Here is a 14,273-nt window from a genome sequence, read left to right as displayed (position 1 = left end):
CAATGCTCACACCAGTCAGGATGGCTAAGATAAAAAATTAAGGTGACAGCAGATGCTGGTGAGGATGTGGAGAAAGAGGAACGCTCCTCCATTGCTGGTGGGATTGCAAGCTTGCACAACCACTCTGGAAATCAGTCTGGTGGTTCCTCAGAAAATTGGACATAGTGCTACCTGAGGATCCAGCAATATCTCTTCTGGGCATATACCCAGAAGATGCTCCAACTTGTAATAAGGACACATGCTCCACTATGTTCATAGCAGCCTTATTTATAATAGCCAGAAGCTGGAAAGAACCCAGATGTCCCTCAATAGAGGAATGGAAAATGTGGTACATTTATACAATGGAGTACTACTCAGCTATTAAAAACAATGAATTTATGAAATTCTTAGGCAAATGGATGGATCTGGAGGGTATCATCCTGAGTGAGGTAACCCAATCACAAAAGAACTCACATGATATGCACTCACTGATAAGTGGATATTAACCCAGAAACTTAGAATATCCAAGATACAATTTGCAAAACACATGAAACTCAAAAAGAAGGAAGACCAAAGTGTGGATACTTTGTTACTCCTTAGAATGGGGAACAAGATACCCATGGAAGGAATTACAGAGACAATGTTTGGAGCTGAGACTGAAGGAAGGACCATCCAGAGACTGCCCCACCCGGGGATCTATCCCATAATCAGCCACCAAACACAGACACTATTGCATATGCCAGCAAGATTTTGCTGACAGGTCCCTGATATAGCTGTCTCTTGTAAGGCTATGCCAGTGTCTTGCAAATACAGAAGTGGATGCTCACAGTCATCTATTGGATGGAACACAGGGCCCCCAATGGAGGAGCTAGAGAAAGTACCCAAGGAGCTGAAGGGGTCTGCAGCCCTATAGGCGGAACAACAATATGAACTAACCAGTACCCTTAGAGCTCATGTCTCTAGCTACATATGTAGCTAGAAGATGGCCTAGTCGGCCATCATTGGGAGGAGAGGTCCTTGGTCTTGCAAAGATTATATGCCCCAGTACAGGGGAATGCCAGGGCCAGAAAGCAGAAGTGGGTGGGTTGGGGAGCAGGGCGCGGGGAGGGTATAGGGTACTTTCAGGATAGTATTTGAAATGTAAATGAAGAAAATATCTAATAAAAATCATTTAAAAAGAGAGTTTAAAAAAAGACTTATTTATTTTTTGTATTATGAGTACACTGTAGTTATCTTCAGACACACCAGAAGAGGGTGTCAGATCTCATTATGGGTGGTTGAGAGCCACCATGTGGTTGCTGGGAATTGAACTCAGGTCCTCTGGAAGGGCAATCAGTGCTCTTAACCAATGAGCCATCTCTCCAGTCCCAATGCTAAAATTTTAAGTGGGCAGAGTTAAGAATACAAAGAATTTTCTCTCGGTTCCCTGTATCTAAATGGACTGAAGCATCAAGTTTCCATTAGGAAGTTTGAATTCAGTTACATTTTTAAACCTGAACCTAAAAAGTAAAATATGAACACTAGCAAAACACCTTGAAAACAGAACATCAGTCTATTAGTCAAAAATAGATAGGCAAGCTATAAAAACACTTAAAAAAAAAAAAAACAGCCAAACCAGTTATCTCTATAAGAAGTTAGCTGTGTACTAAGGATAAGAAGAAATTCTTATCAGGAGGCATTTTGTCGTATAACCTCTTGTTTAGGGAGGGAAGGTGAAGGCACTAAACACATTAAGTGTATACTCTGCCACTGAGCTAAAGCACAACCTTTGAAATTTTAAACCATAAAAGACATTATAGTAAAAATATATATATATATATCACCTTTAAAATTACTTAAACAGCATTGAAGGTCTGAATTTCAGAAATACTAGCAATCTGTTATAAGTGAATTTCTGAGTCCTAAAAGTTATTTCCCTTACAAACAATAACACCCTATTATACAGCAGGTAAAATCAGAGGTCAGACTATAAGATCTGACATACACTTAACCATGGTTTCTACTCCTGGTAGCAGATCAGAGGTGAAGATCAGAAGTTTGGGTGGTGGTCATGTCACTAACATGTATCATATACTTAACCACATGCCTGGCACTCTACATAGATATCTTACAAAACTTACAATGACTCAATGAGCAACTTATCAGTGCATGAGCATAATCAGACAAAACTATAGCCACAGACAGTGGATTAAAAAGTGACATAAGGGGATGAGGAGACGACTTAGCGGTTAACAGCAGTGGCTCTTCTTCCAGAAAACCTGGGTTGAATTTCCACCATCTACATGGCAGCTTACAACTGTCTGTAACTTGAGTTCCAAAGGATCTAGCACCCTCACACAGACATACATGCAAACCATTAATGCACATAAAAACAAATCTTAAAAAGACTGATATAGGGCTGGCAAGATGGCACAGTGGGTAAGAGCACTGTCTGCTCTTCCAAAGGTCCTGAGTTCAAATCCCAGCAACCACATGGTGGCTCACAACCACCCATAATGAGATCTGACACCCTCTTCTGGTACATCTCAAAGTCATTTACAGTGTACATATTTATGTATAATAATAAATAAATCATTGGGACAGAGGGAGTAGGGACTGAGCAAGTGAGTTAGTGAGCAAGCGGGGGTGAGGTGGGGGGACAACCGGAGTGAGCAGAGGTCCTAAAAATTCAATTCCCAACAACCACATGAAGGCTCACAACCATCTGTACAACTACAGTGTACTCACATATATAAAAATAAATAAAAAAAACTGATATAAAACCTTGAGGTTAATGATCACAAAAAAAGAAACAGAATCTTCTACACACATTGGGAAAACAAGTCCCATACTGACAAGGTGATCACATGTGAAAAATACTCATATTCTGGATTGTTATAAACTGACTAAATAACAAAACTGATATTAATTTTTAAAAACTATATTGTAAAACTTAATTCTTTAAGCTCAATAACCATACACCCACTTCTCAATACCAGCAACATGGCCCCTCTAATATTAGCAATATGATCCTCATTTGACCAACACTGTAAACAGTTATTAGTGTGCGGTTCAGTTATCAGTGGTTGGCTGGTTGGTTGGTTGGTTTGTGAGAGTCTCACTACATAGCCCTGACTAGCTAGGAACTGGCTATGAATAACAAGCTGGCCACAAACTCACAGAGAGGCAGCCATGTGAATGCTGGGATTAAAAGTGTGTACTATCACACACGCTCACTGACACCTTTCTTTTTTTCTTTTTTTTTTTTTTCACTGATACTTTTTTAAATCCTAGAGTATCCATAAGGAGTTTAATTATGAGCAAATTAAACGAAGCCACTGCATGTGGCTATATGATTCTATTTTTGTAAGCTATTCATTACAGGTGTTACATTAGGTGTTTTTTTATACTTTCACATATAACTTTTGGATTTATACAGCAAAAATTGGTAAAATGTCAATTTTAAAGCTTGAAGATCCATTTTTCACCTTAGCGGCTGGAGAATTCTTCATCACTGCTGTCAAAGCCTGAATGGCTGACACAGCCAAGCAATCCAGCTGCCCCTGGAATACCTACCAGAGGGAAACAGCAAGAAGTTAACAAGTGAACCTAGGCTTGTGCACATAGAAACCTTGTTTGTTCTGAAAATCTGAAGAAATGGCATGCATTACATTCCTCTTCCAATCATATGGATTATTGAAACATAATCTGCAAGAAAAAGGTACTTAATTCACAGAAAATAAACCACATGTCAAGAATAATGAAGCAAATTCACTCGTTACATTAAATGTTCTAAGGGCAAGGGGAAAAACAAACTCTACACATGCTTTTAAAAAATAATGGACAATCTCAAGAGGAAGGGAAGGAGGTCTGCAACTAGAAATTATATTATGCTTTAATTTACCTTCAAAAATAGACTTGAATTTACTAGTATTAATTACTGTTATGTAATTAATATGTAGCTTAAATAACCTTATTTGCTTAGTTTCCAAATTCTGTACTAAAATGGAACTAGTACGTATATCTCATTATCTTTTTAAAAAACATCTATTTCTATAAAAATATTGAAGCAAACGAAGAAAATGAATTATGTATCTATACGTACTGGCAAGTTCTGGAGAAGGCAATCTTTATGTCTAAAGTTTCACAAAATAATTAAAAACTCTTATTTTTATTTAGGCTTAACCATAAATATGAAAATATATTAAATATCAGGAGATTTCTCCTAGAAATTAAACCAATGACTACCACCAATAATACTTTTAAAAAAAAAATCCAACATAGTTGCTATGTAAGATTTAACAGACCGTCACAGCATCGAGCTTAGACTGTAGAAAGCCGGGACTGTAGAAATGGATTTGATGCCCTCTCTGGCCTCTGAAGGCACTGCACTCTTATGAAGGCATACAAAGACATACTTAACATTGAATTTAAAAAGGTAGTAAGTTGTAAAACCAGCACTGAAAATCTGCTTTGAAAATAATATTATTATAACCTGACAGTAGACACTGCATAAATAGCATTCTCTGTTCTAACTCCCAACAGATTTGGTCTGCAAATAGAAAAAACTATTTAGATTTCTGTTTACTAAGGTTTATCACTTGTAGGTATGTTACTTAATCTTAATTAAAAGTCCTGACTTCATATATAGATTAAAATTCTGCATACATAAATTCATATAAATAAGAGCTGTGCTGGACTTTGCTCAAAAATAAATTAAAAAGACCTCATCAAAGCTACTACTTGAATTTACAAATCTCTTATAAGAGTCCAAATAGGAGAAATCTAACACAATAAAAAACTGTGTGAGTCTCTATTTTATACCCCCAAAAAAGAAATAACAGATTATAATATAGTTTCTTTTTTAACAACTCAGAAAACCTAAGCATTAAAATAATTTTACCCAAAGATATATAAATTCTCAAACAAATATGTTGAGAAAAAAAGGACAATTTTACACGTAGGTTGAATTTGGAGAACAACAAATCAAATTGTATGCTGAATTAACATTCAAAGGTTTCATCATCTTCTTCCCTTCCTCCAATATTCAGGTTGTCCATTCAATTATAAATCATCGTGTCAATAAGAAGCCAAGAATCAAGATATTACCCATGACTACACATAGTCACAAAGCCCTCACGGCCCAGTATACCACAGTGCTTAGAAAATGAAGCCCCTCAAACACAGAGTCATCACCAGGTGGTCAACACTGAAACTGGGTTCCATTCCTGTACTTTTAATCTTCTCACTCTGGAAAAAGCACACATTAAAACAGATAGAACTATAATGATGGCTTATGTTTTAATTTAAATAGTCCTCAAAATTAAATAGAACTAGAGGTTTGTGGGTTTGGAGAAATAAGAAAAGCACAGGAATAGTTATCCCACTAACTGATTTTGGACTTCAGCTGAAACAAGATGCAGGCTTGTAGATACCTGATCCTCACTCATCTCTGTCAGTAATTGGTTGGCAAGGTCTTTCTCATTCTTGTCTGTCACCTTACTGTGAGCATTTAAAAATAGCTGTTAAAAACAGAGACAAGAACAATGGAGAAAAAACATTAAATTGTTACCTAAAAGCAGAATGAGGTCCAGCTGGATTTCCATGTCTCTTGAAAATTAATCCAAAAATCCACAAGTGAAGTACATTAACTTCCAGAAATATGAAATTATTTGCTTTCTGAATAACAATTTAATAGTAGTTTACATACTATATAACTACAGTAGATAAAGATCTTAAAATAAACAATAACTAACAACTGATTAATATTCTCAAATTCTTGAAGAATCAGTAGAGAATGCCATTCAGAAAAGAAAGTTAACTACTGAGATGGATAAAAGACTCCATCGAAAATATTGGAATTAGTTGAGTACGACTGCAAAATCCTATGAAGCAAACATTAAAAGAGGCTCTTTCCAGCAATTTTTCTGAGTCTCAAAAGAGACTGGTGTGTATTTGACAAGGAAGTCAGTATGCAGCACTGACTACCCACATTTATCTGATCTCACATCGTGTTAAAATATATTTTTCAGCAGACATCATTCATATTTTATTTTGTAGTCTGGAAAGGGAAATCCCTGACACACATGAGGTTTACACTGTAAGTCTCTTTTAAAAAACTCACTCTTGTGGATATACTTCTATGTGTGCATGAAGTGGGAGGGAGGCATGCCACACTGCACACACGGATGTTCTCTCCTTTCACTTTTACGTGAGTGTCATGGATAAACTCTGGTCACTGGGCTTGAGTGCCAAATGCCTTAACCCAATGAGTAGTAAGACTGGCTCATAATTAATTCTCTTTTACATGAAGTAATGTCATTAGATTCTTTAGTTTCAGTGCATTAACTCAGCATCCCAAAAGGTTTCAACTTCTGTCAAATGAATGAAGAGAAACATCAAATGAAAGTGAATGGAAAGATTTATAAAGAAACTAAAAGCATTCTAATAAGGAACTTCTTAGGAACTGGAAATGGAACTGGTTGAGTTGCATGCTTCTATAATGCCATAGAAAATAAACAGTACAGCAGGATAGTCTAATGTAGAATGCAACTGTACACGGAAAGCTTAATGCAAGAACAGGCTTTAGAGTCAGATACCTTGTTTTGTATCTCAGTTCTACTCAACTGCTGAACTCGTGCTACCTTACCTGGCAAAATCGCTAAATGATTATTGGTACTATAAAAGTGTATGTGAGCTGGACGTGGTGGTGCACACCTTTGATCCCAGCACTCGGGAGGCAGAGGCAGATGGATTTCTGAGTTCAAGGTCATTCTGGTCTACAGAGTGAGTTCCAGGACAGCCAGGGCTACACAGAGAAACCCTGTCTCAAGAAACCAAAGAGAGAGAGAGAGAGAGAGAGAGGGGGGGGGGCTAATAAAGCTCTAACTTAAGGGCTTATGCACATTAGGAAGGTGCTGTACCACCGAACTACATCCCTAGTTCTTTACTACTTCTCCAAGCTTACTTACCTAAAAAGAGAATATCTCATGAAATAATTGGCAGGTTAATATATAATCTATACTAGTTTATATGCATGATGTCTAGAACACAATAGAGATTTCAAAAATGATAGCCAATACTATAAAGGAAAAGTACAAATGATATTAATATTCTATATTATTGGTGTGCAAAGGAGTGGGGATGCTCAGATGAAAATGGAAAATTAAGTAGTCTCCAGAATTAGAGATATAACTCACAAATAAAATGCAATCTTTACAGGAAATGTCCTAAGACTGATCCCTAGTCCCACAAAACAGAGGCTAACACACCAGTCTACATAAAGAATATTGTTAGTTGGGAGTGGTGACACATGCCTTTAATCCCAGTACTCAGGGTTTTTGTTAAAAGAAAGAAAAGAAAGAAAAAAAGAAGGAAGGAAGGAAGGAAGGAAGGAAGGAAGGAAGGAAGGAAGGAAGGAAGGAAGGGAGAGAGAAAGAGAGAAAAAAAGAAATTTAAGTTGTTGCTCTTACAACAGAAAGTGTAACTCTAAAAATTTAAGACAGTCATAACACAAGACTTCAGCACTCTTGAAGCCAATATGATGGTTTCAAATCCTTCTTGCTAGCACAAATGACAAGCTGTACTGCTTTTCCTGTAATTAAAATATTGTTCGATAATCTAAATGCATTGTAAAAAAACTCAAAGAATTAATAAAATGTTTAACATTCATCACATTTAATGACATATGACATCATGCAATATATATTTTTAACATATATAAGAATTTTGTACTTAGTGAAATTTAGTTACGAAGCACAGAAACCTTTCCCTAAATTCTTGGGAAACAAACACATATATTGGTGAATACCATACCCAAAGATGCCAGAGAAGCCACCAATGGTCTAGGCCAACAAGATAGCTCAGTGTGTAAAAGTTCTTGCTGCACAAATCCAATAACCTAAGTTCCATGACCAGGTACCCTCAGATTTTCAGATGTACATTTTAGCATATACACACATTTATATCATGCAGACACACAGACACTCATAGGCACACACACAGATGCACACATACATGTACACACAATAATAATTTTTTTTTAAAAAACCTACCAAGTCAGTTTAAAATTTTCCATCTGATTCATACTTTTGCTACTTGATAGCTTTACTTAAAGTTGTTTCCAGTAAATATGAATATTTAAACAGTAAAATCATCTTGACTTTGCATTATTATATAAAACAGACTAGATGACTTGTTTATTAAAAGCAACAACAAAATGACACAGCAAGAAATACATATATTATAAAATAAATTGGGGAATCTAATCTTTCACAAGACTCCAAGTATTTTTATATATTCAGAAATCTTACCTATGTTCATAAAATCTATATACTGATGAAAACTATAACTGCTTTATATTCAATACACAGTAAATACTTTATACTAGGTAAAGCCAGTAAAACTGAATATGAAAAATAAATTTACAGTAACTATATATTATAGTGAACTTAGGACCAAAAAACATGAGCAAAAAGGATTGTTGTAATTATTATTCCAACAATTATTATTATTAAACATGACCTAGTAATTTAACATCTCAGGATATTTTCTTCACTTGCATAATGAGTAAATTTGCAAATTTATCATTAAGACTTAATTTTAATGTTTTAAATACTTAATTACTGCCTCAATGGTTAACACTTTTTTAATGTTGGAGAGGATGTGAAGATAGAACCCTTATATGCTGCCAGTAAGAACATATATTAAGAGATAAAGTATAAACAATATGAATTTCTCAAAAAAGTAAGCATAGAACTATGATATGATCACTTTCTCTAACTTGGTGTATAACTAAGGAAACAATGTCAGTAAACAAAAGATATCTGCGTGCCAGTTTGAACTGCTGAACTATGTACAGCTAGGATGGAGAACCAGCCCAGGAGCTGTCAACTGCTGAGTGGACAAAGAAAATACAGCATACCACATAATATGGTATTAATGCTAACCATTAAAAATATTAAATTATGTCACCTGCAGACAAGTGAATGAAACAAAACATGTCAGATATAGACAGGTAACACATGTTCTTGCTCACATGTTGAAACAAATAGACAAACAAAAATTCATTTAATTTAAGCAGAAAAAGAACTGCTAGGGATGAGTAATGATGGGAGTATTGGTGTCAAGGGCAGAAGAATGGAAGAACAGGATCAAAGCATAACATGCACAGATGTAAATACCTCATGAATCCAATTAATTTACAGACATAATGAGTTGAAAGACGATGGCTAGAATGTCACATGACCTGTGATGATTCATATAAAAAAAAAAAAAAAATCTTCCAAATGGAGAAAACTCCTGAAAGGAAAGACTCAGACATAAAGGCCTGGCTTTCCCTTCTAAAAAACATTTCTTCGTAGGTATGTTCAGTACCAAAGAAAAATGCAGTGAGTAACACGAAATTAATAAGTTTTTAAAAGCTAGTACTAGCTACTGAGGCAGAAGTATTACTATGAAGTTCAAGGGCAGCTTGGTCCCACAGTGAGCTTGAGGCCAGCTTAAGCCATAGAGATGCTGCCTCAAAAACAAACTCAAGAGCTGCATCTGTGAAACCTCACATATCACAGAAAATACAAACCTGTACAATACGATCATTTTGGTAAATGAGAGATCACTATTTTTACAGTGGTTCTGTAAAATTCTATCACATGGTGAGTTGTATCTATCTTAGGTTAAGTGTACTTGGTGATGTTCATCCAAAAGATGTATTATTTCTTAGAATGTACCACTCTGTAAGATGTAACTGTTAGGTCACAATCCTGCTTAGCTATGAAAAAAAAAATTATATTTTTAAAAAGACATAGGTCGACAGGTGAGCTCTAGGATTGTCCTGTCTTTACCTTCTCAGAGCTGGAACTACAGGTTTTGGGTTGTGCCTGGATTTTTTCTGTGGTTCTGGGGAGTGGAACCCAGGCCCTGTAGCTCCCTACAAGCACTTTCAGCAGCCTTCTGGGAATCGGAGGGCTGAGGAGATGGCTCTGTGGGGTACTTGCTGCCAAGGTCTGGAAACCTGAGGTTGAACCTCAGAATCCACATGATAGGAGAGAACAAATTCCCACAGTTATCCTGTCCTCCCTCATGTGTGCCACAGATTGCCCCATACACACAATAAATAAATAGATGTTTGAAAGTTTAAAATAAAAAAAGGACACTGTTCATATCAGACTTTCTTACATACTAAAGGAAAGTCCATCTTGACAAATTTCAAGGGGTGTGGGAACCACCCTAAAGATTATTCGATATGTGAAATTTTATTTTTATCTATCTATCTATCTATCTATCTATCTATCTATCTATCTATCTATCTGTCTGTCTGCCTGCCTGTCTATTTATTTTGGATTTTCAAAACAAGGTTTCTCTGTGTAGCTCTGGCTAGACTGGAACTTGCTTTGTAGACTAGGATGGCCTAAAACTCACAGAGATCCACCTGCCTCTTCCTTCAAAGTGCTGGATTTAAAAGCTGTGCTCCCACCACTTGGCTAAGTACAAATTCTCTTAATACACATGAGAAACCTTTGTTACTGACATTGTCTTCCTAAGCGACAGCCATATTATTTTTAAATATATGTTTTATAAATACTTCTGATGTGTATTTTTATCTCTCTAGCATATTTTCCAGATAAATAATCTTGACAAGACAAGAAGAAAGGCATGCTGACTGACCAGAATTCAGAAATTTCATAACTTTTGAAATTCCTGTCATTACATACTTCATTAAAATATTAAATGTATTTCCTGCTCTATTTAACTATATTACTATAAAATAAATGATGAAGTAACATACAAACTTTTAAAGATATGCCCTTTAACAATGAAAAAAACAATAATCCTTACTAAGGAATAATATCAGAATCAACCGTTTTCAACTAGGAAGTACAAGAATTAACAGAAAGACATACAGATCTACAGAGTAGTTTCATTTCCAAACTCTCTAAAACCTTTTAAGCAACATCTCAAATACATGAGCACACAATATAAAACACAGAACCATGACTGTTGTGCACTCTCTCACTGCTGTGGCAGTATAAACTGGAGAATAGTAACAGTGAAAAAGCTAACTAGCAGTATGTACAAAGAGCCTTACAGGGTTCTGATTAGTTTTCTATATTTTCTAACTAGCTGTAAGTTGTTATACAAAGTCTCCTAATTTTAAAAACATACAAGTCTAGATTATACCCTGTGACTAGGAATTCTTCAAGAAATAGAATTCCATTTATGAAAAACTTCAGAGTTACCTGATATAAAATACTGAGTTGGGAAGATGACTTCTGCCAAATGGCATAAGGAACTTCACTGTATCTGTATGCTCTAGACAAATAGCTAGGCAAGAAACTATGACTTTAAATTATGACATTAAATGGTATCAAGTATGTGTATCAATGCCTAGGCTGAAATGTTATCATACAAAAAAAAAAATTCACACGAATTTTAGTACTTTTAGGCAATTATAAACAATGTAATTCTAGTTTCAATCAAGACAAAGCCTATCATCACCATGTAGACAGTGAGTAGCTCTTTCTTTAAGGGGCTCTCTGAGATTGGAGGATTTAGATATTTGCCTAGTTCCTAGACCAGGGTATACGACTACTGAATGCCCTCTGCCTAGCCAGGGCTGAGTTAAGTGAGAGCTGAGGCTAAGTGCCCAGTGATAACTGCACACCCTGATAGAGGACAGCCTTGGCCAGAGGCCTACATCCATCTCTCACTGGATCAGAGATCTATGACAAAGTATAAAACTTATATATACATACTAATATGCTCTAATTTAATAATGATAATTAAATCAGTTTATTTGTTTAAAAAGATAAAATTTGACTATGTAATGAAATGAAAACACAAATTAACAATAAAAATGTCGGCAGTGATGTGCTCAAATCTGAATCAAAACAAACTTTGGTAGGTTTTTTTTCTGTGAGACAGAGTCCCACTAACTGGCTCTTGCTGTCCTGGAACTCACTATGTAGACCAGACTGCCCTCAAACTCACAGAGATCCACCTGCCTCTGCTTCTGAAGTGCTAAGATCAAAGACATGTGTCACTATGCCCAAATTAAAAAAAAAAAAAAAAAAAGTTTAAAAATCATACCAACGCCAGCAAGATGGCTCAGGAGGATAAGGCACTAGTTGCCAAGCCTCTCAACCCAAGTCTAGTCCCTAAACCACGTGCTAGGAGAATAGAATCAATCCCCACAAGGTACCTTCTGACTGTCCACATTCAGGCTGTGGTACACACCCACATACAAATAACTAAATAGGCAAACAAAGAAATTTTCAAAAACAAAAATAATATTAATAAAGTACCTTGCAGTTCTGAAGAAGTCGTATGAGATGTTCAAAGCAATTACTATTGAGGAAAATGGCCTGAAGAACGGGCCTGTCTGTGCAATCTAACATGGCGGTGATGGTATCTATAGAAATAAAAACAAAATCTCTCATGTAAAAGTAAAAATTTGGGATGAAACATCTATTGCTATCATTTTAAAGTTAGACTTTGCAGTTGACAGAACAGATGTACAATTACTGGGAGGTGAACAGAAAACAAATGCTATAATTAAGAAAAACGAAGATTTTCTACTACTTTATAATTCAAGCTAGTTTTAATTTTACATATGACTGGCAAATATTTTTCAGCAGCTTGCCAAGGTGTTCTAAAAGGCTCAAGTTCTGTGTTTGATTTCTATTAGTAAGCAGTATCTGTTTGATATTTAGTAGTCATATTTAAACACTATGAAATGAATACATGGCCCAGAAAAGCAATAACATTTATTTCTCATTTCCTACTGCACTGATAATCCAATCAAGAAATCAAATGATATCTGGTATGAAAAATATCATAGTTCCCAATAAAAAGGAATTCTATCTAACAGAGAATCAAACTGATTTTTAAATGTACAACTTATAATAACTACAGAAAATGTTATAGCATATGAATTAAAAACTATACAAAATAATTCTTAATTTTCCATATAAACGTATATTATAATTTACCTCTTCAATAATATTTTATGCACATTTTTAAATTAATATATGTACATATGAATTTATATACCAGTTCATTACTGTTTCTTTTAGCTGAGTGGTGAGATATAAAAACTTTGGCTCTCAGCTGGGTGGTGTTGCACACCTTTAGTCCCACCACTTGGGAGGCAAGGGCAGCCTGGTAATCAGAGAGAGTTCCAGGACAGCCAAGGCTACACAGAAAAACTGTCTCAAAAAACCAAAACAAACAAAACAAACAAACAAACAAAACAAAAAAGAAAACCAAACCTTTTATTCTCATTTTTCTTACTAAGTCTCTTAGTTTAACATAATGACAATATATACCACTGTAATGAATTCAGTTCTTTAACAATCTAACACAGGTAATAAAACAAGAATCATATGAAATATTGATCACAATTTACAACATACTGACCTATCACCATAGTTTCCATCAATGAAACTTTTAAATGCAGTGTGCATAGGACACGAGACATCTCATAGGAAGTGCAATGCTATGGTTCTGTACCTTATTTGTTGCTCTATTTACACAACATAAATTACTCAGATAAAGGGAAACATTATTTTGTATTAGGTTGTATATTTTAATTTTAGTTATTGTCATTTCCAAATATTCATGCCGACAATAAAACTACAAAAAGGGATTTAGATGAACAATAAAAATAAGCAATAACCAATTGATAAGTTTAATCTGGATTCCAGAGTCTAGGATATACTTGCAATATCACTCATTTTGGCATGACTTATTCTCTCTTCAGGATCCCAAAGCTGACTACAGTCAGGAGTCTTCGCCTTTCCATGCCAGTTCTGTTCAATATGAGCTGAAAGACTTTGGGGAATTTTATATCTAATCTCTATACATTCATCCGTTAGAAGGGAAGAATGAGTGGGCATCATCTATTGTTGATTAAGCCAATTGATGGAAAGTATGTGCTACACTAATACACTGTAACCAAAACAAAAGTCAGTCATTTTGAAGGAAAAAAACAAAAAAAGGAATCATGGGGGCTGGAGAGATGGCTCAGCGGTTAAGAGCACTGAGTGCTCTTCCAGAGGTCCTGAGTTCAATTCCCAGTAACCACATGGTGGCTCACAACCATCTGTAATATGATCCGATGCCCTCTTCTGGTGTGTCTGAAGACAGCTACAGTGTACTCACCATACATACAAAATAATTAAATAACTAAAATGTTTTTTTTTTTTTTTTAAAAAAGGAATCATTTAAACTGGCTAGAGAGTTAGCAAAACATAGAAACCAGATATTCTTGCACAGAGATACAAGAAGAAGGAGAAGGAGAAGGAGGAGGAGGAGGA

At 35.5% G+C, this 14,273-nt stretch overlaps 1 protein-coding gene across 1 annotated transcript in view; it reads right to left on the bottom strand.

The window, feature by feature from the left end:
- Nbeal1 (neurobeachin like 1) overlaps positions 1-14,273 on the bottom strand; it is a 162,006-nt gene that overhangs the window by 96,868 nt on the left and 50,865 nt on the right. The window contains exons 10-11 of the mRNA XM_021198528.2: positions 12,261-12,367; positions 3,447-3,530 (exon numbers count right to left, since the gene is read on the bottom strand). Of these exons, the coding sequence (XP_021054187.1) occupies positions 3,447-3,530; positions 12,261-12,367 (191 nt within the window). The remainder of the gene's footprint in view (positions 1-3,446; positions 3,531-12,260; positions 12,368-14,273) is intronic.

This window comes from Mus pahari, chromosome 5 (genome assembly GCF_900095145.1).
Source record: "Mus pahari chromosome 5, PAHARI_EIJ_v1.1, whole genome shotgun sequence".
NCBI classification, from domain to species: domain Eukaryota; kingdom Metazoa; phylum Chordata; class Mammalia; order Rodentia; family Muridae; genus Mus; species Mus pahari.
This window is presented reverse-complemented; position numbering and strand designations above follow the sequence as displayed.